Source organism: Arachis stenosperma, chromosome 3 (genome assembly GCF_014773155.1).
Source record: "Arachis stenosperma cultivar V10309 chromosome 3, arast.V10309.gnm1.PFL2, whole genome shotgun sequence".
Lineage (NCBI taxonomy): Eukaryota > Viridiplantae > Streptophyta > Magnoliopsida > Fabales > Fabaceae > Arachis > Arachis stenosperma.
Window position 1 is genome coordinate 148,420,413 of NC_080379.1, and position 25,491 is coordinate 148,445,903.

Below are 25,491 nucleotides of genomic sequence, written 5' to 3' on the forward strand. Positions count from 1 at the left end.
ACAAAAAGAAAGAACGCCAAACTTAAAATTTTTTGAAAACCAAAATAAAATTTTCGAAAACTAAAAAAATTAACAGGAGAACACCAAACTTAAAATTTGGCACAAGATTTAATCAAAGAAAAATTACTTTTAAAAAGATTTTAGAAAGGGAGACTCAAAGGCGCAACTATTCCCAAGAAAATAGACACATTCAACAAATGCAAGGATTGAACATATAAAAACTATTTTTTTAGATGACAAAAAACACAAAGGACACCCTTAAAACATGCAACTAGACTCAATGAGAAACTGACAATTAATAAAGAAAAATAATATTTTTGAAGAAAAATTTTTAAAAGGAATAATAAAAGATGCAATCCTAGTGACTCTAAACCAAAAGATAATTTTTTTCTTAATCTAAGTAACAAAATAAACCGTCAGTTGTTCAAACTCGAACAATCCCCGGCAACGGCGCCAAAAACTTGGTGCACGAAAATTACACTCACACTATGTAATTCCGCACAACTAACCAGCAAGTGCACTGGGTCGTCTAAGTAATACCTTACGTGAGTAAGGGTCGATCCCACGGAGATTGCCGGCTTGAAGCAAGCTATGGTTATCTTATTATTCTTAGTCAGGATATCAATAGGGTTATTAGTTTTAATTGCGAAAAATAAAAGAACATTAAATAATTACTTGTTATGCAGTAATGGAGAATGGGTTGGAGTTCTGGAGATGCTCTATCCCTTGAATTTCTGCTTTCCTACTGTCTTCTTCTTCACGCATGCAGGTCTCCTTCCATGGAGAGCTGTATGTTGGTGGATCACTGTTGTCAATGGCTACCAGCCGTCCTCTCATTGAAAAGGGTCCATGTACATGGCTAATCATTTGTTGGTTCTCACTAATGTTGGAATAGGATCCAGTGATCCTTTTGCGTCTGTCACTACGCCCAACGTTCATGAGTTTGAAGCTCGTTACAGACATCCCCTTCGAGATCCTACTCGGAATACCACAGACAAGGTTTAGACTTTTCGGATCTCAAGAATGCTGCCCATTGGTTCTAGCTTATACCATGAAGACTTTGGACTCACGGATTGAACGCTCTGTTGTCAGGAGAGGCAGTCAAACTCGTGAACTAGAAACCCAAGAGATATACATTCAATCTAAGGTAGAACGGAAGTGGTTGTCGGGCACACGTTCATAGGTTGAGAATGGTGATGATTGTCACGGATCATCACATTCATCATGTTGAAGTGCAAATGAATATCTTAGAATAGAAACAAGCGAGATTGAATAGAAAACAGAAATACTTGCATTAATTCATTGAGACGCTGCAGAGCTCCTCACCCCCAACCTGAGGTTTAGAGACTCATGCCATCAAAGGTACAATTTCAGATGAAAGAGTCTCATGAGATATAAAATAAATCTCTAAAAGTAGTTTTTATACTCAACTAGTAACCTAGGTTTACAGAAAATGAGTAAACTAAGATAGATAGTGCAGAAATCCACTCCTGGGGCCCACTTGGTGTGTGCTGGGGTTGAGCATTGAAACTTTCACGTGCATAGGCTATTCCTCGAGTCAAACGCCAGTTTGTAACTTGTTTTGGCATTTAACTCTGGTTTGTAACTTGTTTCTGGCGTTTGATGCGAGAATAGGGCAGAAAGCTGGAATTAAACGCCAGTTTACGTCGTCTAAACTTGAGCAAAGTATGGACTATTATATATTGCTGGAAAGCCCTGAATGTCTAATTTTCAACGCAATAGAGACCGCGCCATTTAAATTTCTATAGCTCCAAAAATTCCACTTGGAGTGCAGGGAGGTCAGAATCCAACAGCATCAGCAGTCCTTTATCAGCCTCTGAATCAGATTTTTGCTCAGGTGCCTCAATTTCAGCCAGAAAATACCTGAAATCACAGAAAAATACACAAACTCATAGTAAAGTCCAGAAATGTAATTTTTGCATAAAAACTAATAAAAATATACTAAAAAGTGGCTAGATCCTACTAAAAACTATATTAAAACACCCCCAAAAAGCGTATAAAATATTCGCTCATCAACGACAGAGGGACAGTCCAATAGTTAGCTACCATGACTTGTCGGGTTGGCTTTATAACTAACAGATGAGACTCATCAGCCACTAGGACAGGCATTCATCATATGCATCTATGTGACATTATTTAGGTGTGCATATTGTACTTCGTTTGCATATTTTACATCATCTAATCTCGAATAAAGTATGAACAATTATATATTGCTGAAAAGATCTGGATGTCTAGTTTTCAACGCCATTAAAAGCGCACCATTTGGAGTTCTGTAGCTCCAGAAAATCCATTTCGAGTGCAGGGAGGTCAAAATCCAATAGCAACAGCAGTCCTTTGTTAGCCTTTTATCAGAGTTTTGCTTAGGTCCCTCAATTTCAGCCAGAAATTACCTGAAATCATAGAAAAACACATAAACTCATAGTAAAGTCCAGAAATGTGAATTTAGCATAAAAACTAATGAAAACATCCCTAAAAGTAGCTGGATCCTACTAAAAACTATCTAAAAACAATGCCAAAAAGCGTATAAATTATCCGCTCATCACAACACCAAACTTAAATTGTTGCTTGTCCCCAAGCAACTGAAAGTCAATTAGGATAAAAAGAAGAGAATATACTATAAATCCCAAAATATCAATGAATATTAGTTCTAATTAGATGAGCGGGACTTTTAGCTTTTTGCTTCTGAACAGTTTTGGCGGCTCACTTTTTTCTTTGAAGTTTAGAATGATTGGCATCTCTAGGAACTTAGAATTTCAGATAGTGTTATTGATTCTCATAGTGTAGTTTGTTGATTCTTGAACACATCTACTTTTATGAGTCTTGGCCATGGCCCTAAGCACTTTTTTTTTCCAATATTACCACCGGATACATAAATGCCACAGACACATAACTGGGTGAACCTTTTCAGATTGTGACTCAGCTTTGCTAAAGTCCCCAATTAGAGGTGTCCAGAGCTCTTAAGCACACTCTTTTTGCTTTGGATCACGACTTTAACCACTCAGTCTCAAGCTTTTCACTTGGACCTGCATGCCACAAGCACATGGTTAGGGACAGCTTGATTTAGCCGCTTAGGCCTGGATTTATTTCCTTGGGCCCTCCTATCCATTGATGCTCAAAGCCTTGGATCCTTTTTACCCTTGTCTTTTGGTTTAAAGGGCTATTGGCTTTTTCTGCTTGCTTTTTCTTTTTCTTTCTATTTTTTTGCCACTTTTTTTTGCAAGCTTTTGCTATTCACTGCTTTTTCTTGCTTCAAGAATCAAATTTATGATTTTTCAGATCATCAGTAACATTTCTCTTTGTTCATCATTCTTTCAAGAGCCAACAATTTTAACATTCATAAACAACAAGATCAAAAATATGCACTGTTCAAGCATTCATTCAGAAAACAAAAAGTATTGTCACCACATCAATATAATTAAACTAAATTCAAGGATAAATTCAAAACTCATGTACTTCTTGTTCTTTTTGTATTAAAACATTTTTCATTTAAGAGAGATAAAGAATTTATGGATTTATTTATAGCCTTAATACATAGTTACTAGATACTAATGATCATGTAGGAAAGACACAAACATAAATAAACATTAAGCATAAAAAACCGAAAAACAGAGAAATAAGAATAAAGAATGAGTCCACCTCAGTGATGGTGGCACTTTTTTCTTGAAGAACCAATGATGTCCTTGAGCTCTTCTATGTCTCTTCCTTGCCTTTGTTGCTCCTCCCTCATTGCTCTTTGATCTTCTCTAATTTCATGGAGAATGATGGAGTGCTATTGATGTTCCACCCTTAATTGATCCATATTGTAACTCAAGTCTTTTAGAGAAGTGTTGAGTTGTTCCCAATAATTGTTGGGAGGAAAGTGCATCCCTTGAGGCATCTCTGGGATTTCTTGGTGATGAGCTTCCTCATGCGTCTCTTGGGATCCATGAGTGGGCTCTCTTGTTTGCTCCATCCTTTTCTTAGTGATGGGCTTATCCTCCTCAATAGGGATATCTCCTTCTATGATAACTCTAGCTAAGTAACATAGATGACAAATAAGATGAGGAAAAGCTAGCCTTGCCATGGTGGAGGGCTTTTTAGCTATTTTGTAGAATTCAAGGGAGATGACTTCATGAACTTCTACTTTCTCTCCATTCATGATGCTATGAATCATGATAGCCTGATCCACAGTAACTTCGGATCGGTTGCTAGTGGGGATGATGGAGCGTTGGATGAACTCCAACCATCCTCTAGCCACAGGCTTGAGGTCCAGTCTTCTTAATTGAACCGGCTTGCCTTTGGAGTCTCTTTTCCATTGAGCTCCTTCCACACATATGTCCATAAGGACTTGGTCCAACCTTTGATCAAAGTTGACCCTTCTAGTGTAGGGGCGTGCATCTCCTTGCATCATGGGCAAGTTGAATGCCAACCTCACATTTTTCGGACTAAAATCTAAGTATTTCCACCAAACCATTGTAAGATAGTTCTTTGGATTTGGGTTCACACTTTGATCATGGTTCCTAGTGATCCATGCATTGGCATAGAACTCTTGAACCATTAAGATTCTAACTTGTTGAATGGGGTTAGTCAGAACTTCCCAACCTCTTCTTTGGATCTCATGTCGGATCTCCGGATACTCATTTTTCTTGAGCTTGAAAGGGACCTCAGGGATCACCTTTTTCTTGGACACAACATCATAGAAGTGGTCTTGATGGGCCTTGGAGATGAATCTCTCCATCTCCCATGACTCGGAGGTGAAAGCTTTTGTCTTCCCTTTCCCTTTTCTAGAGGTTTCTCCGGCCTTAGGTGCCATCAATGGTTATGGAAAAACAAAAAAGCTATGCTTTTACCGCACCAAACTTAGAATATTGCTCGCCCTCGAGCAAGAGAATAAAGAATAGATGAAGAAGATGAAGATATGGAGGAGAGGGAGAGAGGGTAGTGCTTCGGCCAAGGAGGAGAAGAGAGGGATGTGTTGTGTGAAAAGGAAGAAGAATGGAGGGGTTTATATAGTGGAGGGAGAGGGGTTAAGGTTCGGCCATATTGGGTGGGTTTTGGTGGGAAAGGAATTTGAATTTGAAGGTAGGTGGGGTTTATGGGGAAGAGTGGATGGATGTGAGTGGAGAAGAGGTGATGGGGAAGAGAGATTGAGGTGATTGGTGAAGGGTTTTGGGGAAGAATGTTTATTGGATTGTGTGAAAAAAAGAGAGAGAGAGGGTGAGTTGAGGTAGGTGGGGATCCTGTGAGGTCCACAGATCCTAAGATGTCAAGGATTAGCATCCCTGCACCAATGAGGCGTGTAAAATGCCCTCTGCATGCAATCTTGAAGTTCAATGCCAGATTGATGCTTGTTTCTGGCGTTGAACGCCAGCTTCATGCTTGTTTTGGGCGTTCAACGCCCATTTGCAGCATGTTTCTGGCGTTGAACGCCAGTTCCATGCTTGTTTCTGGCGTTCAGTGCCAGCTTTCCTCAGGATGTATTCCTGGCGTTTAAACACCAGGATGCTACTTGTTTCTAGCATTCAACGCCAGATCCATGCTCTGTTCTAGCGTTGAACGCCAGCCAGATGCTCCTAACTAGCGTTTAAACGCCAATAAGCCCTTCCTCCAGGGTGTGCTTTTTCTTCTACTGTTTTTGATTCTGTTTTTAATTTTAGTATTTATTTTGTGACTCCACATGATCATGACCCTAATAAGACATAAAGGAAAAATAAAATAAAAATAAAATAAAATTAGATAAATAAAAATTGGGTTGCCTCCCAATAAGCGCTCCTTTAATGTCACTAGCTTGACAGTGGGCTCTTATGGAGCCTCACAGGTGATCAGGTCAATATTGTAGACTCCCAACACCAAACTTAAAGTTTGGATGTGGGGATTCAACACCAAACTTAGAGTTTGGCTGTGGCCTCCCAACACCAAATTTAGAGTTTGATTGTGGGGGCTTTGTTTGACTCTGTACTGAGGGAAGCTTTTCATGCTTCCTCTCCATTGTTACAGAAGAACACCCTTGGGTCTTAAACACAAGGTAGTCCCAATTGAATTGAAGAACTAATTCTCCTCTGTTAACATCTATCACAGCTCCTGTTGTGGCTAGGAAAGGTCTTCCAAGGATGATGCATTCATCCTCCTCCTTCCTAGTGTCTAAGATTATGAAATTAGTAGGGATGTTCAACCTTCACTAACACGTCCTCTACCAATCTATAAGCTTGTCTTACTGACTTGTCTGCCATTTGCAATGAGAATATGGCAGGCTGTACCTCAATGATCCCCAACTTCTCCATTACAGAGAGTGGCATAAAATTTATGCCGGACCCTAGGTCACACAGAGCCTTCTCAAAGATCATGGTGCCTATGGTACAGGGTATTAAGAATTTGCCAGGATCTTGTCTCTTTTGAGGTAAAGTTTGTTGAATCCATGTATATAGTTCATTAATGAGCAAGGGAGGTTCACCTTCCCAAGTCTCATTACCAAACAATTTGGCATTCAGCTTCATGATGGCTCCTAGATATTGAGCAACTTGCTCTCCAGTTACATCTTCATTCTCTTTAGAGGAAGAATAGTTTTCAGAGCTCATGAATGGCAGAAGGAGGTTTAATGGAATCTCTATGGTCTCTATATGAGCCTCAGATTCCTTTAGGTCCTCAATAGGGAACTCATTCTTGCTTGAAAGACGTCCCATGAGGTTTTTCACATTGGGATTCACGTCCTCTCCTTTCTCTCTAGGTTCGGCCATTTTGATTATGTCAATGGCCCTGCACTCTCTTTTTGGATTCTCTTCAGTGTTGCTTGGGAGAGTACTAGGAGGAGTTTCAGTCATTTTCTTACTCAGATGGCCCATTTGTGCCTCTAAATTTCAGATGGAGGACCTTGTTTCACTCATAAAACTTAAAGTGGCCTTAGACAGATCAGAGACTAAGTTTGCTAAATTAGAGGTGCTCTACTCAAAATTCTCTGTCTGTTGCTGAGAAGATGATGGATAAGGCTTGCTATTGCTGAGCCTATTTCTTCCACCATTATTAAAGCCTTGTTGAGGCTTTTGTTGATCCTTCCATGAGAAATTTGGATGATTTCTCCATGATGAATTATAGGTGTTTCCATAAGGTTCACCCATGTAATTTACCTCTGCTATTGCAGGGTTCTCAGGATCATAAGCTTCTTCTTCAGAAGATGCCTCTTTAGTACTGTTGGATGCATTTTGCCATCCATTCAGACTTTGAGAAATCATGTTGACTTGCTGAGTCAACATTTTATTCTAAGCCAGTATGGCATTCAGAGCATCAATTTCAAGAACTCATTTCCTTTGAGGCATTCCATTACTCACAGAATTCCTCTCAGAAGTATACATGAATTGGTTATTTGCAACCATGTCAATGAGTTCTTGAGCTTCTGCAGGCGTTTTCTTTAGGTGAATGGATCCACCTGCAGAATGGTCCAGTGACATCTTAGAGAATTTAGATAGGCCATAATAGAATATATCCAAAATGGTCCACTCAAAAAGCATGTCAGAAGGACACCTTTTGGTCATCTGCTTGTATCATTCCCAAGCTTCATAGAGGGATTCACCATCTTTTTGTTTGAAGATCTGAACATCCACTCTAAGCTTACTCAGCTTTTGAGGAGGAAAGAACTTAGCCAAGAAGGCCGCGACCAGCTTATCCCATGAGTCTAGGCTATCTTTAGGTTGTGAATCCAACCATATTCTAGCTCTGTCTCTTACAGCAAAAGAGAAAAGCATGAGCCTGTAGACTTCAGGATCTACTCCATTAGTCTTAACAGTCTCACAGATCTGCAAGAACTCAGTTAAAAACTGGTAGGGATCTTCTGATGGAAGTCCATGGAACTTGCAGTTCTATTGCAGTAGAGCAACTAGTTGAGGTTTCAGCTCAAAATTGTTTGCTCCAATAGCAGGGATTGAGATGCTTCTTCCATCAAACTTGGAAGTAGGTGTAGTATAATCAACAAGCATCCTCCTTGCATTATTATTTTTGGCTACCATCTCCTCTTCTTTTTCGAAAATTTCTATAAGGTTGTCTCGGGATTGTTGTAATTTAGCTTCTCTTAGTTTCCTCTTCAGAGTCCTTTCAGGTTCAGGATCTACTTCAACAAGAATATTCTTGTCCTTGCTCCTGCTCATATGAAAAAGAAGGGAACAAAAAATAGTAATAGGGATCCTCTTTACCACAGTAGAGAGATTCCTTTATGTTAGTAGAAGAAGAAAGGAATAGAAGAAGGAAAAAGTAAGAATCCAAACACAAGGGTGTAGATAGTTTCAGATTCTTGAGATGAAGAGAAGTGTTAGTAAATAAATAAATAAATAGAAGAAGATGAGGGGGAGAGAATTCGAAAATTAATTTTGAAAAAGGGTTAGTGATTTTCGAAAATTAAGAGAAGAAATAAAATTAAAATTAAAATTTGAAACAATTATTTAATTAAAAGAATTTTTGAAAAAGAGGGAGGTATTTTCGAAAATTAAAGAGAGAGAAAAGTTGTTAGGTGGTTTTGAAAAAGATAAGAGGCAAACAAAAAGTCAAATAGTTAGTTGAAAAAGATTTGAAAGTCAATTTTTGAAAAGATAAGAAGTTTGAAAAGATATTTTGAAATCAATTTTTTGAAAAAGATATAATTTGAAAAGATATGTTTGAAAAAGATATGATTAAAAAGATATTTTGAAAAAGATTTAATTTTTAAAATTAAAATTGATTACTTGACTAACAAGAAACTAAAAGATATGATTCTAGAATTTAAAGATTGAACCTTTCTTAACAAGAAAGTAACAAACATCAAATTTTTGAATCAACCACATTAATTGTTAGTAAAGTTTTTGAAAATCATGAAATAAAGATAAGAAAAAGATTTTAAAATTTAAATTAAAAATTTTCGAAAAATAGTAAGAAAAAATGAAAAAGATTTGATTTTTGAAAAAGTTTTGAAAAGATAAGATTTTTAAAATTGAAAATTTGACTTGACTTATAAGAAATAGCTAAGTTTTTAAAAATTTTTGACTAAGTCAACTCAAATTTTCAAAATTTTGAGAAAAATAAGGACAAGATATTTTTTTATTTTTGAGTTTTTTAATGATGAAAGAGAAAAACAACAAAAATGACTCACAACATGAAAATTATGAATCAAAACACATGATGCATGCAAGAACACTATGAATGTCAAGATGAACACCAAGAACACTTTGAAGATCATGATGAACATCAAGAACATATTTTTGAAAAAAATTTTATGCAAAGAAAACATGCAAGACACCAAACCTAGAAATCTTTAATGCTTAGACACTATGAATGCAAAAATGCACATGAAAAACATCAAAAGACACAAAACAATAAAATTTAAAGATCAAAGAAGAAGACTTACTAAGAACAACTTGAAGATCATGAAGAACACAATGCAGGAATTTTCGAAAAATGCAAGAAAAAGATGAACATGCAAGTGACACCAAACTTAAAACATGACACAAAACTCAAACAAGAAACACAAAATATTTTTTTTACTTTATGATTTTCTAAAAATTTTTTTTTCAAAAATCATATAGGAAAAAGAAAATAAGAAATTCAAAAATTTTAAGAAGAATTCCAGGAATTTTTCAATGTTAGCCTAAAGCTCCAATCCAGGGGTTGGACATGGCTTAATAGCCAGCCAGCTTTAGGATATAAATCAGGCATGCAACAGCTGATACTTCATCCAACTCCATATACATGCCTTTTATGTTGACAAGTGGAATATGGCTTTAGAGCCAGCCAGGCTTCAACATGTTACCATGAAACCCTAGAATTAAGGTGTTCATATTCTTTCATTCTACACATTTTTTAAGGTGTTATAATACACAATTTGAGAGAGCAATATCAATTGGTTCAATAGTGCTAAACTTGTAATCATACACTCTTCTAGAGAGTACTCATTTCATCTCAACAATTCTTTGAGAATTGTTTTCTTGTACACTTTGTAAATTGGAGTGTGATCTCCAAGGTTGAGTCAAGAGTTATAAACACTATAGTCGGTGAGGATACCAAAGAGGTATACTAAGTACTCAAGGCAAATCTTAGAGAAGGTATCTCTAAGTGGAGTGGGTTAGTATACGAGTGGTGATCATATACCGTGAGGTGTTAGAAACTAAGGACTCGGATTGTAAAAGGTTTTGCGCGAGCACCTTGAAGCTTGGCAATAGTGGAACTTCTCAATAGCGATTGAGAAAGAAAGTGGACGTAGGACAAGGATTGTGCCGAACCACTCTAAATAGCGTTTGCATCTCTCCAAACTCATCTCTTCAATATTATTGTCTTTTACCTTTAAGCAAATAAATTGTGATCGGAAAGTAGCTTCGTAAGTACTTAAGGAATAGCTTAAGTCCGATTGGTGAAAAGCTTGATCAATTTATTTGAGTTGGTGTCTATTGGAAAGTAAAAGCTCCTTATAAATGCTTAGCAATTGAGTTAAGCTCTTGGAAAAATACTAGTACAATAACACTTTTGTATATTGTCTTTAACTTTCGCAAAAAGATTCATTGTTGTTGCAATACTCAATTCACCCCCCCCCCTCTTGAGTAATTGTGCATAGGTTCTACAACATCCACATAGGCCACTAAGGGCGATAAAGGAACATGAAAACTCACTCCCAAAGGGCTCAATGGAACATCATGTAGAAGAAAGGGAGGAAGTCAATCAAGGAAGTCCACACTCAATTGAAGCAGAGAGTTGTATAGAGGATGGGTTCATTGAACCACAATTCAATAAACTTTTGATGAAGAGGACACTCCAACCATCACACAACACTCAAGTCTTGATATCCAAGAAGTGAAGGAAACCAATAAGAGCACCCGAAAAGAGGATTGTGACCAAGCTACAATTGACCATATCCATGAAGAAGAAAATGTCAACCACAAGCAATCCAACCCCTGATCCAACAAACAAGTTCAATCAAGAAAAAAACCAAAGGAAGCTTGCTGGAAAAGGCCAAGACAGGGGATACTGACTTGCTCTTCTTTCTGCCTGAGGTCATTTCTCTTAACAAACTGGAAGAAGAAGGGAAAAGTTATGAATAACATGTCAAGCTAATGACATTAAAATAGCGTATGTTGGGAGGCAACCCAACTAGAGGTAATTTTCCTTTCTTAGTTGTTCCAATAAAAGAGTTAAGTAGACTTCTTTGTATTGCAAGGAGCTAAATTTGGTATTGCACACCAAAGTAATTTAAGGGTGAATGTGTAAATCTAAGTTTGGTGTTCCACCAAAGATTTCATTAAGAACACATTGCAACCCTCAGCATGATTAGTCACTAGCTCCAAACAATCAAAGAAACTACTTAACAATTGTTTAATTTTTAGTTCATAGTTTGATTCATAAAAGCACTTGATGTTTCCTACATGTATTTAATTTGCTGCATATATAAGTAGGCAAGAAACTAGGTTTGGTGTTCCCACACCAACTTAAGTTCAAAAAATCACAAGCATACATGCATGCTAACCATCTCTCAAGTGCTCGGGGAACAAGCAACTTCCAATAACTTTGCAGGAATTCAATCAATCTCTTGGAAGAACTATGCACCATCATCCAAGGAGAAAAAGAAGGATAGAGTGTTATGGGGAAGAGTGGATGGATGTGAATGGTGAAGAGGTGATGGGGAAGAGTGATTGAGGTGATTGGTGAATGAATTTTGGGGAAGAGTGTTATGAAAAGGTGTGAGAGAGAGGGAGACGATAGGTGGGGATCTTGTGGGGTCCATAGATCCTAAGGTGATCCTGTGGGGTCCACAGATCCTGAGGTGTCAAGGATTAATCATCCCTGCACCATTTAGGCGTGTAAAACGCCCTCTGTATGCAATCCTGGCGTTTAACGCTAGACTGATGCTTGTTTCTGGCATTAAACGTCCAGATGTAGCTTGTTTCTGGTGTTTAACGCCAGCTTTCCCCAGGGTGCAATCCTGGCATTTGAACGCCAGACTGCTGCTTGGTTCTGGCGTTTAACGCCAGCTTCATGCTCTGTTCTGGCGTTAAACGCCAGCCAGATGCTCCTTATTGGCGTTTAAATGCCAGTAAGCTCTTCCTCCAGGGTGTGCTATTTTTTTATTCTGTTTTTAATTTTTGCAATTGTTTTGTGACTCCACATGATCATAAACCTAATGAAACATAAAAGAATAATAAAAATAATTGAAAATTGGGTTGCCTCCCAATAAGTGCTTCTTTAATGTCAATAGCTTGACAGTGAGCTCTCATGGAGCTTCACAGATGTTCAGAGCATGATGAGGGCTTCCCAACACCAAACTTAGAGTTTGAATGTGGGGGGCTTCTCAACACCAAACTTAGAGTCTGGTTGTGGCCTCCCAATACCAAACTTAGAGTTTGATTGTGGGGGCTTTATCTGACTCTATATTGAGAGAAGCTTTTCATGCTTCCTCTCCATGGTTGCAGAGGAAGATCCTTGAGCTTTAAACACAAGATAGTCCCCATTCAATTGAAGGACTAGCTCTCCTCTGTCAACATCAATCACAGTTCCTGCTATGGCTAGGAAGGGTCTTCCAAGGATGATGCATTCATCCTCATCCTTTCCAGTGTCTAACATTATGAAATCAGCAGGGATGTAAAGGTCTTTAACCTTTACCAACACGTCCTCTACCAATCCATAAGCTTGTTTTATTGATTTGTCTGCCATCTCTAATGAGATTCTTGCAGCTTGTACCTCAAAGATCCCCAGCTTCTCCATTACAGAGAGTGACATAAGATTTATACCTGACCGCAGGTCACACAGAGCCTTTTCAAAGGTCATGGTGCCTATGGTACAAGATATTAAGAATTTACCAGTATCTTATTTCTTTTGAGGTAGAGTTTGCTAAACCCATGTATCTAGTTCACTAATGAGCAAGGGAGGTTCACCTTTCCAAGTCTCATTACCAAACAACTTTGCATTCAGCTTCATGATGGCTCCTAGATACTAAGCAACTTGCTCTTCAGTTACATCTTCATCCTCTTCAGAGAAAGAAGAGTTCTCAGAGCTCATGAATGGTAGAAGGAAGTTTAATGGAATCTCTATGGTCTCTATATGAGCCTCAGATTCTTTTAGGTCCTCAATAGGGAACTCCTTTCTATATGGGAGATGTCCTATGAGGTCTTCCTCATTGGGGTTCACGTCCTCCCCTTCTTCTTTGGATTCGGCCATTTTGATTATATCAATGGCCTTGCACTCTCTTTTTGGATTCTCTTCTGTATTGCTTGGGAGAGTACTAGGAGGAGTTTCAGTGATTTTCTTACTCAGCTGACCCACTTGTGCCTCCAAATTTCTAATGGAGGACCTTGTTTCATTCATGAAACTTAAAGTGGCCTTAGATAGATCAGAGACTATGTTTGCTAAGCTAGAGGGGCTCTACTCAGAATTCTCTGTCTGTTGCTGAGAAGATGATGGAAAAGGCTTGCTATTGCTAAACCTATTTCTTCCACCATTATTAAAGCCTTGTTGGGGCTTTTGTTCATCCTTCCATGAGAAATTTGGATGATTTCTCCATGAGGGATTATAGGTGTTTCCATAGGCTTCACCCATGTAATTCACCTTTGCCATTGCAGGGTTCTCAGGATCATAAGCTTCTTCTTCAGAAGATGCCTCTTTAGTACTGTTGGATGCATTTTGCCATCCATTCAGACTCTGAGAAATCATGTTGACTTGCTGAGTCAACATTTTATTCTGAGCCAATATGGCATTCAGAGCATCAATTTCAAGAACTCCCCTCTTCAGAGGCGTCCTATTACTCACAGGATTTCTCTCAGAGGTGTACATGAATTAGTTATTTGCAACCATGTCAGCAAGTTCTTGAGCTTCTGCAGGCATTTTCTTTAGGTGAATGGATCCACCTGCAGAATGGTCTGGTGACATCTTAGAAAGCTCAGATAGACCATCATAGAATATATCTAAAATGGTCTACTCTGAAAGCATGCCAGAAGGACAATTTTTGGTCAACTGCTTGTATCTTTCCCAAGCTTTATAGAGGGATTCACCATCTTTTTGCTTGAAGGTCTGAACATCCACTCTAAGCTTGCTCAGCTTTTGAGGAGGAAAGAACTTGGCCAAGAAGGCCGTGACCAGCTTATCCCAAGAGTCTAGGCTATCTTTAGGTTATGAGTCCAACCATGTTCTAGCCTTGTCTCTTACAGCGAAAGGGAAAAGCATGAGCCTGTAGACTTCAGGATCTACTCCATTAGTCTTAACAGTATCACAAATCTACAAGAACTCAGTTAAAAACTGATAGGGATCTTCTGATGGAAGTCCATGAAACTTGCAGTTTTGTTGCATTAGAGCAACTAGTTGAGGCTTCAGCTCAAAATTGTTTGCTCCAATGGCAGGGATTGAGATGCTTCTTCCATAAAAATTGGAAGTAGGTGTAGTATAATCACCAAGCATCCTCCTTGCGCCTCCACCATTGTTATTGGGTTCGGCCATGTCTCTTTCTTTTTCGAGATTCTCTGTAAGGTTTTCTCTGGATTATTGTGCTTTAGCTTATCTTAGCTTCTTCTTCAAAGTCCTTTCAAGTTCAGGATCTGCTTCAATAAGAATGTCCTTGTCCTTGCTCCTGCTCATATGAAAAAGAAGAGAACAAAAAAGAAGAGGAATCCTCTATGTCACAATCTAGAGATTCCTTTATGTGAGTAGAAGAATAAAAGAATAGAAGAAGGAGAAGAGAAAAATTCGAACACAGAGGAGAAGAGAGGGTTCGAATTTTTAGATGAAGAGAAGAGTTAGTAAATGAATAAATAAATAGAAGAAGATGAGAGAGAGAATTCGAATATTATTTTTGAAAAATAGTTAGTGATTTTCGAAAATTGAGAGAAGAAATATAATTAAAATTAAAATTTGAAACAATTAGTTAATTAAAAAGATTTTGAAAAAAAATGAGGAATTTTCGAAATTTAGAGAGAAAAAAAGTGGTTATGTGGTTTTGAAAAAGATAAGAAACAAACAAAAAGTCAATTAGTTAGTTGAAAAAGATTTTGAAATTGATTTTGAAAAGATAAGAAGTTAGAAAAGATTTTTGATTTTGAAAAAGATATGATTTGAGAAGATATGGTTGAAATTTATTTTGAAAAAGATTTGATTCTTAAAATTAAAATTGATTACTTGACTAACAAGAAACTAAAAGATATGATTCTAGAATTTAAAGATTGAACCTTTCTTAACAAGAAAGTAACAAACTTCAAATTTTTTAATCAATTACATTATTTGTTAGTAAAGTTTTCGAAAATTATGAAATAAAGATAAGAAAAAGATTTTGAAAATAAATTTTAGAAATTTTCGAAAATATAAAAGAAAAATGAAAAAGATTTTATTTTTGAAAAAGATTTTGAAAAGATAAGATTTTTAAAATTGAAACCTTGACTTGACTAACAAGAAACAACTTATTTTAAAAAAAAATTACTAAGTCAACCCCAATATTTCGAAATTTATGAGAGAAATAAGGAAAAGATATTTTTTTATTTTTTAAATTTTTAATGATGAGAGAGAAAAACACAAAAATGACTCACAACATGAAAATTATGAATCAAAACACATGATGCATGCAAGAACACTATGAATGTCAAGATGAACACCAAGAACACTTTGAAGATCAAGATTAACATCAACCAATAAAGATGAAGGGTAGAATGTCTCTTTTTAGCATGAACTTTGTTACTGTCTGTGAAACCTTAGTGAATAAAGCTCCTTGAAAGAAAGAAAGAACAAGAAAGAAGAAAAGAAACAAAGAATAAGCTAGGCGCCAATAGCTCAACCCTAAGACACATGCATGTGGTGTTTTTGTACTAGGATCTGCTTGGATGATTAGGTTCTAAGGAGTATTTTAACACTTGGTAACTTGGGTTAACTAACCCGGGATTATCAAGCAAAAGTCCACTATCAAGAGCAACATAGTTACAAGGCATTTACTGACCCAAAGAGGTGCTGGGCATCAATGTCTCTATAATTGAATTGTGAGCCAAGTGCCTGTGGTGTGTATGTGTAGAGGAAAGGCTTGAGTTAGTAAGTCTGAGGGGTGCTTGGTGTACGAAATTGTGATCATCAACAATCGCGCCAAAGACTTGGAGCTCTCAAACGTGGATCACACTTTGTCACAACTTCGCACAACTAACCAGCAAGTGCACTGGGTCGTCCAAGTAAGACCTTACGTGAGTAAGGGTCGATCCCACGGAGATTGTTGGTATGAAGCAAGCTATGTTCATCTTGTAAATCTCAGTCAGGCGGATTCAAATGGTTATAATGGTTTTCTAATATAAAGATAAATAAAGCATAAAATAAAGATAGAGATACTTATGTAAATCATTGGTGGGAATTTCAGATAAGTGTGTGGAGATGCTTTGTTCCTGTTGAATCTCTGCTTTCCTACTGCCTTCATCCAATCATTCTTACTCCTTTCCATGGCAAGCTGTATGTAGGGCGTCACCGTTGTCAATGGCTACTTCCCATCCTCTCAGTGAAAATGGTCCAAATGCTCTGTCACAGTACAGCTAATCATCTATCGGTTCTCGATCATGTTGGAATAGAATCCAGTGATTCTTTTGCGTTTGTCACTACGCCCAACACTCACGAGTTTGAAGCTCGTCACAGTCATCCCATCTCAGATCCTACTCGGAATACCACAGATAAGGTTTAGACTTTCCGGATCTTAGGAATGGGCGCCAATAATTCTAGCTTATACCACGAAGATTCTGATTAAGGAATCCAAGAGATACGTGCTCGATCTAAGGTAGAATGGGAGTGGTTGTCAGGCACGCGTTCATAGGTGAGAATGATGATGAGTGTCACGGATCATCACATTCGTCATGTTGAAGTACAACGAATATCTTAGAATAAGAATAAGCTGAATTGAATAGAAGAATAATAGTAATTGCATTAATACTCGAGGAACAGCAGAGCTCCACACCTTAATCTATAGTGTGTAGAAACTCCACCGTTGAAAATACATAAGTGAAAATAGTGTCATTGGCTTCGGCTCCAGAGAGGGAACCGGAATAACCAAGATAAAATGGTCTCAGAGACACCTAATACAATAGTAAAAAGTTCTATTTATACTAAACTAGTTACTAGGGTTTACAAAAATAAGTCTTAGTGCAGAAATCCGCTTTCGGGGCCCACTTTAGTGTGTGATTGGGCTTAGCTTGAGCTTTACACGTGCAGAGACTTCTCTTAGGGTTAAACACTAAGTTGTAACATGTTTTTGGTGTTTAACTCTGGTTTGTGACGTGTTTCTGACGTTTTACTCCAGAATGCAGCATGGAACTGGCGTTGAACGCCAGTTTGCGTCATCTAAACTCGAATAAAGTATAGACTATTATATATTACTGGAAAGTCTTGGATGTCTACTTTCCAACGCAGTTAAGAGCGCGCCATTTGGATTTCTGTATCTCTAGAAAATCCATTTTGAGTGCAGTGAGGTCAGAATCCAACAGCATCAACAGTCCTTGGTCAGCTTCCTATCAGATTTTTGCTCAGGTCCCTCAATTTCAGCCAGAAAATACCTGAAATCACAAAAAAATACACAAACTCATAGTAAAGTCCAGAAATGTGAATTTTGCATAAAAACTAATAAAAACATCCCTAAAAGTAGCTAGATCCTACTAAAAACTACCTAAAAATAATGCCAAAAAGCGTATAAATTATCCGCTCATCAATGCTTTATCACCCAACACCTTGAGCTAACTGGGTTGGGAGTGTTGACTGAAAACTTATCTAAAGAGCTGCCTCAACACAGAACACTAAGCAACAAATAAAAAATGAGTTCTACGCAAAAGAAAAGCAAAAACCAAGGATCAATGAATAACAAGGCTTCATAGCAGCATCTTAGCCAATACTTAAAGGGACATTTCACACCTGGAAACTAATAAAAGTTGAGCTGCAGATATATCCTGCATAAAATCCCATGAACCAAGATTTATTGCTTTCCAATAAGGACATATATTCCTTTCTATTTTCATTCATTCTTCTCATGTTTTACTGCTTGCTTGGGGATAAGCAAGATTTAAGTGTGGTGTTGTGATGTCAAGGCATCTTAGGCCAGTTTCACTAGCCTTTTTCAGTTATTTTCATCAGGTTTGATGCACTTTCTTGAGCAATAAGTAAGTATTTGGATGAAAATTGCATGCATACTGTGATTCAATCAAACATAATTAAATTGATGCACGAATGGTGAAGAACATGAACACCATTGTTACCTTCTCTTCTCTTCTGACCTCAACGCCAATTGCTACAGGAGCAATCCACCAATGAAAACCAATTGAATCATTTAGGGTTCTGAGAAATAGAAATGGTTATGAAAAATAGAAAATAAGAAAAAGAAGGAATGAAAGGGATAAATTGCTATGTTACTTATTACTTAGACATTTAATTGTTAGTGACGATAAAAAAATTATGTTAATAAGTGTCATTATTTTATTTAATAATGACTGTTTAAATAAGGGTCACAAAATAAGTGTAACTATTCATCTAATTTAGTGTAGTATTTCATTTATACATCTGACGATTTGATTTGATAGAGAATAGGAAAAGAACTTAGGATTTTGCCTTTTCATCCAACCACATCATACATATATACATATACATATAATAAACTTAGTCAAAATAATCAATTTCCAAGAATTTTTCTTTAAAGGGTATCCCATTGATTTCAGTTGAAACTTTTTTGTTGAACTTGCTTGAAAACTAATTATGGAACATAGATTAGAGCTAGAACACACAACTAAGGAAGATTTGAGCTTCAATGTGTGGTTGCATTGCATTAAGCACCATTTTTATTCTTGTGTTATTTTTTCTCTATGATTGTGATCTTTGATTTATTTAATTTTTTATGTCCAATATTTGGTATATATTTACATGATTGAGGCCTTTATTTCATCGGAACTTACTTAACCAAATAGCATTATCCTTTCTATTTACCATTGTTATCCAATTTTGAGCCTTTTTAATTCCCTTTTATTCTAATTTTTAGCACATCACTATTCCTAAGTGAAAAATAATGAAAGTCTTTAATTTGGGTCTTTGATTTGCTTAGGCTAGTGAGTGTGCATCATTTAAGTGTGGGAGAATGGAGTTTGGGAACGTGGGTAGAGAGTAAAATAGGCATTTTGGATTTTTGTAGATAATTTTTAAAAATTGAGTACATATGCATGCATTAAATGCTTAAATAATATGCATTAATCCTTTGTCTATATATTGTTTCAAAAGAAAAAAAAACAAAAAAAAATAAAAAACAAAAAAAAGGGGACAAAGGTTACCCTCAAAATAAAGTTAGAAAAAGAAATAAAATGCATATGTAATATGAATTGAAAAGAATGCATGAGTGTATGGAAAAAAAGTGAATAATAGATAGTTAGGTGGCATTATTAACTCTTTGGATGGTAGATCTACTGTCTTCTATTTTTCATATACGATAAACCAAGAAAATTACATAAAAGAGACAACTTCTCAAAAGATTCTGGTAACTTGAACTCTTTAAATAAGAACTGAGACTGACGCTTTAATGAAAATTGCATCAATAAGATTTGATTGGTTTGCTCTAATGAAAATTCCTTACATCAATAATTAATCAAACACCCTTTAATTTGCACTTTGCTTATTGCTCTTAGTGTTAATATAGCTATATATGTATATATGGGACAAGTGTACCTTTTCAATTTTCTAACTTTGGATAGAATGAATTTGTAGCAACCTTCATTGTTAGGTGAAGTGGTGGTTAATGTGGGAGTCTACATAATTAGCCACATTCAGTGTGTTGTGCACGTTTTTATCCAATTTCGAAGCAAAATGATGTTCAAGGCTAAGGCCAAATTCCCCATTTTCTGAATCAATTAGTATTACTTCTTATCACTACTTATGAGTTTTTACTTACATAGCTGATTTCCAATAATAGTGTTTGTTGTATCTACTATATTTTATGAAATGAAATAATTTGCTTCATGTTTATGATAGAGCCAATCGTATGAACAATAAGCCTTAATTAATTAATTGAAAAACAACATAATTCAATTTTTGTTTGAAGCTAATTAATTAACCAACAAAGATGGTTGCTGATTGGTGATCTACTATGGACATTGCAAACAAGGAATAACTGTTGTGTTTTCTTCTTTCTTTTTTCAAATCAAAACATTGGACCAAAATAAACTTTATGATAAGGCATGCTAGTTTTAACATGGTGTTTTTTCTTGGATCATAACACTGTCCTTAATTAAGGTAGGAGATCATGGATGAAAAACAGAAAGTTACATTGTGTGATTTCAATGGAATGATATAAATAAAGTTTTTAGAGCCAAACAAGATTTTCAAGTCTTAAACTATGCATGCTTGTGTTGTAGTATCTGTCAAAATAAAAAAACAACATGGATATCCATTTTGCCTGCTAAAGTTGGTAACATGCTATGCTGTTTAATTTAGTTACGTTGTTGATGAAAGTGTCCTTCAATTCTCAAATTGCATCTTTACTCTATCCAAAAAATATCTCCCTTTATTAAAATTGCATTACGGTGATTCTCCCTTTTCATTTTTGTTAACCTTTTGATTGTATTTTTTGTATGGCTTCTTTTTTAGGAAAACAAGAGGGATAACAAGTTTTACGCACTACAATTCAGAGCTATTCAGGCGGTTCCTAGAGGTTTAGGATAATTTGAAATTATAAAAAAATCAATAATTTCTCTCGAGACAATACGCACATACTTTAGTGAAGACTACGGCATAATTGTGCATTCCTATAAAAAAAAAGGTAAAAAAGTATTTATAATTAGAATTTTGTTGTCAAAACACTTAGCGTTGTATTATGTGATTATTTAATGTGATTGAGTTTGGTTTTGACTATGAATTATAATTGTCTTTGATATTATTGTGATTATGGTTTAATGATTGGATTTAATTTGATTGTGGCTGTATTGCGATTATTGTTTTGGTTGAATTGAGTGTTTGTAAATGAACCATATTGCTACCTTGTTGTTAGAATTGGTAAATGAGAAACTAGGAGGGTTTACTTGAGTTATAATGATATTTAATCTCTTTCAAACTTTTATAAACCTCATATAGTTGAATTGGAACGTGATTTAAGAATTGGAATCAATTGGGAGTGAGATTAGCCACTTAGCATACATAGCCTTTTTAACAACAGTTTGGTAAGAATATTTACCTAAACTTAATTTCTTCTGTAACTACATTGATCCCGTGATAGAGAAGGGTAATAGTAATATAAAGGATTTTAATTTCAAAGAGAGAAAATCATTAGACTTATTATACTGCTACATACATTTTTATTATTTTCCTTTTAACTCTTATCTGTATGAAAATTGAAAAGTATATATATATGTCATGAATAATGATTGATTCATGAACAAAACCAAATTGAAGTACTCCTCCCACAACTACAATGATTTAATTTTGTCAGTGTTTTTTTTTTTTTTTTGTTTAGATCTCTCTTTAAAGTTGAATTCTAAAAATTGCTCAGAGATATTCAAAGACGATCTAAATATTGAGCAAGAACTTCACATGTGGAAAGAAAAGGCAAACAAGGAGCAAAAAATGATCAATGAAGAGCAAAAAGTTAAGTTGAATGATGCTAAGTACAAGTTAAAAGATTAAGGATATCAACTAAAAACTCAATAGAAAAAAATTGGTTCTACTGAAAATACACTTCATGCTTTGTATAAAAAGTTAAATCTCCCACTTCTTTCAACCTTATCTGTTTCTGTGGAAGATGAGCTTGAGACAGGCTTTAATGATGATGAGGAGGAGAATAACATGAGTGGTTGATGTCTAGAGTACATGTTTTTTCTGATTTAGATTAAAGAATTTTTAGGTGAATTAGTTAATATATTTTATTCATGATTTGTGACCTTTTTAAAGGCTTTCTTTATTTTAATTTAATTATTTTTTCTTATTTTAGTTTAACTACATTTATGGACAAAAGTATTTTAATAATAAATATTTTTTTAACTCTTTTATGGTAATTAACTTTTTCATGACTTTATTATATGCTTATAATTTCAATATATAATATGAAAAATTTGTTTATTATAATGGTCTTAATATAAAAAGAAGGGTAAAAAACCCAAATGAGCCAAGGAGAGCTCAAAATTACCTAATTCAGCCAAATCAAAAATTCATACATGAATCAACCAGGACGAGTTATTATATAATTCGAATCAACTAGATTCGAATTATATTTACATGTAATTCGAATTGATATGATTCGAATGACTAGGAAGGCAACAAATGAATGAAGTTCGAAACAACTTGTTTCGAATTACACCAAGATAATTCGAATTTAGTTAATTCGAATTACTAGGAGAAGTGGATATTAGAGGGGTTCGAATCAAGTTGATTCGAATTAGGTGAAAATGGAGTTGCATAGTAATTCGAATCAAGTTGATTCGAATTACAAGGGATTCGGCTATAAAAGGAGTTCGAGCCAAGTTCATTCGAATCACTCTCTCATTCTCCAACCCCACCAAATCCCAGAGAAAAAGACCAACGTTCAGTACGAGTGCGACCAGAGCGGCTGTTTCTGCCGATGGGGGACGATCCGGGAAGGCTTTATCGTTTGGATGGAGTAGCTCATATCGCCGGTGTGATCAACGACGAGGTTAGTGGTTTATGAAAGCGGCTTATGATAACGGTATTTGTTAATAGTTTTTTATAATGGTTTATGTTACTGTTAGTGGTTTAGGATAGTGGTTTAGGAAAGTAGTGTAGGCTAGTGGTTTTTGTTGATGGTTTTTGTTAATGATTTTTGTTAATGGTTTTGTTTTAGCGGTTTATTGTTAATGGTTTTTGTTAATGGTTTAGGAAAATAGTGTAGGCTAGTGGTTTATTGTTGATGGTTTTTGTTAATGGTTTTTGTTAATGGTTTTGTTGTAGCGGTTTATTGTTAATGGTTTTTGTTAATGGTTTAGGAAAATAGTGTAGGCTAGTGGTTTTTGTTGATGGTTTTTGTTAATAGTTTTTGTTAATGGTTTTGTTTTAGCGGTTTATTGTTAATGGTTTTTGTTAATGGTTTTTGTTAATGGTTTTTGTTAATGGTTTTTGTTGATGGTTTTTGTTAATGGTTTTTGTTAATGGTTTTGTTTTAGCGGTTTATTGTTAATGGTTTTTGTTAATGGTTTTTGTTAATGGTTTATTGTTGATGGTTTTTGTTAATGGTTTTGTGTTAATGGTTTTGTTTTAGCGGTTTATTGTTAATGGTTTTTGTTAATGGTTTTTGTTATGTTAGTGGTTTGTGCATCTGTTCTAATTATGCGGTTTATCTACTGGCCAGCCTCGTCGTTGCATATCCAGTGTTAGGCGGCAACAGGGGATGCGTCTTGATGAGAGGTATGTCCCGTACTTGCAGATGGCGGGACTTTACCATCTTGCGAGACTGAACGACAGATGGTTTCGACTAGACGAGCCCCTAGTCAGCGCATTCGTCGAGAGGTGACGGCCTGAGACGCACACCTTCCACATGCCGTTCGGAGAGTGCACTATCACGCTTCAGGACGTCGCATACCAGCTGGGGTTGCCAGTCGACGGAGATTATGTTAGTGGTTGCCTTACGGACTTCCACCTTTACATTGAGGGTGGGAGACCTACTTGGCAGTGGTTCCATGAGTTGCTCGGTGTTTTACCTCCGGAGAACCAGGTGCAGAAATTCGCAGTCAACTGCACCTGGTTTTAGGAGACATTCGCATAGTGTCCAGATGGGGCAGATGAGGAGACAGTTAGGCGATTTGCCCGGGCCTACATCATGATGTTATTGGGTACGCAGCTATTTGCCGACAAGTCCGGCAATCGTATACACATCAGATGGCTACCATATGTTGCTCGGCTTGAGGAGATGGGTCGCTACAGTTGGGCGTCGGCGGCACTAGCATGGCTGTACAGGTGCATGTGCCGAGTCGCCAACAGACATGTGGTGAAGTTAGCTGGCCCGTTACAGTTATTACAGTCGTGGATCTTCTGGAGGTTTCCCACACTTAGACCATCTGGGTATGATGAGATCAGCTGGCCCCTTGCCTCGAGGTACCGTTATTGTTTTGTACTAGATATTCTTCTTGTTATTATTTTGTAATTATGCCCTATATTCTTCTGTTTTCTTGTACGCAGATGGTCTGGTTACAACCCTGGGATTAGCAACAAGGGACCTCGGGTACAGATGGCTCGCATGAAGATCGACTTGTTACAGCCTCGGCAGGTAAGTAAGCAGAACTTTTGTGTATCTCAAGTCATTGTTTCAGTTTATATCACTTAACTGAAAGTACAAACGATTTGATTTTGATTTTTTCAGTTCATATGGATGCCCTATAGCGCAGTCGACGTCATCCAGGTTGTCCATCCTGAGGTGTTGGAGCCTCGGCATACGATGTTATGGCGATGCAAGACGTCCCTGATTTATTTTGTGGTTGTCGAGTGGCATCAGGTTGATAGAGTTTTACCTCAGTTTGGCGGCGTTCAGCCCATACCGTCTCCTACCCTGAACATCGACTTCCTGATGTCGAAGGACGGGAGAGGAGGTGACCGTTGGTTCCCGGCACAGTACCCTGAGTGGCATCTTTACTGGCAGGAGCGTGCTGATCATATTCTACAGTTTGACATCGTGCCCGACCCTGGACCGTCACATGAGTTCTTGACATGGTGGTATCAGCACGGGAAGAGGTTTTTGTCGCCGGAGATGTTATTGGGGGATCCGAGAGGTGTTCCTATTCCAGATGAGGCGACGAGAGGGGTGCAGGCCGACTTCCAGACATGGACCGGGTCGAGGATGTTCCTAACAGATGTTGCATTGAGAGGAGAGCACGAGTTGGGACACGTCGTAGCCAGCGTGAGTGGAACTGGGTAGATCAGGCTATGGATGCCGGAGACGACCCAGTTAGGGGTGGGGGGAGAGTTCGTGGTCGTGGAGGCAGGAGGAGGGTGGGTGCTGCTAGACAGGGTGCCTAGATGCCTGGGGGAGGTGATGTTGCGGGGGTTGATAGGGCGCATCAGGGCGGGCATGATGGTGGGTCCCCTGGATCTGGTATGGGAGATCCCACGAGTCACACTGATGCTGGGCTTGGTGGTGGAGGTCTTGGAGATTACTTCGTAGGTGTTCCCGGTGATGATCATACCCTTCAGGATAGTACTCCATGGGTGAGTCCTGGCTCGATGTTTGGAGACTTACTTGCTAGTGATGGCATTGTGCACGACTTTGGTGGACCACATTTCCTTGAGGATATCCAGACCATCATGCAGGAGGATGAGGCTGCAGCCGGACGGGTTCATACGACAGGGACACAGGCACCGCTGGACGTTGATCTGAATGAGCCTGCCACGGTAGCTCCTGCGCATCCTTTTGCCATGGGTGGGACCCCAGCATCGGCGTAGAGTATTGGATCACACTCAGTTGCCGGCCCGTCGTCATCCAGACCCGTCCATGTACCGCCTATGACCCCGAGACAGCCAGTTCCGGATGACAGCGACGAGTCGATTGAGGATGAGGAGCCACTTATTCGTAGGGGCTACCGG

At 37.3% G+C, this 25,491-nt stretch overlaps 1 protein-coding gene and 2 non-coding genes across 3 annotated transcripts; all 3 read left to right on the forward strand.

Moving 5' to 3' along the window:
* Positions 1–7,496: 7,496 nt before the first annotated feature.
* On the forward strand, positions 7,497–7,604 carry LOC130970981 (small nucleolar RNA R71). The gene has a single exon (XR_009082222.1). It is a non-coding gene; the product is annotated as a small nucleolar RNA R71 (small nucleolar RNA).
* A 6,320-nt stretch (positions 7,605–13,924) lies between these two features.
* Positions 13,925–14,028, forward strand: LOC130971089 (small nucleolar RNA R71). The gene has a single exon (XR_009082322.1). It is a non-coding gene; the product is annotated as a small nucleolar RNA R71 (small nucleolar RNA).
* A 9,424-nt stretch (positions 14,029–23,452) lies between these two features.
* Positions 23,453–24,826, forward strand: LOC130966876 (protein MAIN-LIKE 1-like). Its single transcript, XM_057891698.1, has 4 exons — positions 23,453–23,629; positions 23,681–24,009; positions 24,094–24,181; positions 24,275–24,826. The coding sequence occupies exons 1-4, from the start codon at positions 23,453–23,455 to the stop codon at positions 24,824–24,826; spliced, it is 1,146 nt and encodes a 381-aa protein (XP_057747681.1).
* Positions 24,827–25,491: the final 665 nt, after the last annotated feature.

Excerpts from the sequence above, each read along its gene's own strand:
- LOC130966876 (XM_057891698.1), top strand. The coding sequence starts at position 23,453 with ATGCCGTTCGGAGAGTGCACTATCACGCTTCAGGACGTCGCATACCAG. Across the intron at positions 24,010-24,093 it reads AGCTGGCCCCTTGCCTCGAG|ATGGTCTGGTTACAACCCTG; the intron begins GTACCGTTATTG and ends TCTTGTACGCAG. Across the intron at positions 24,182-24,274 it reads ACTTGTTACAGCCTCGGCAG|TTCATATGGATGCCCTATAG; the intron begins GTAAGTAAGCAG and ends TGATTTTTTCAG.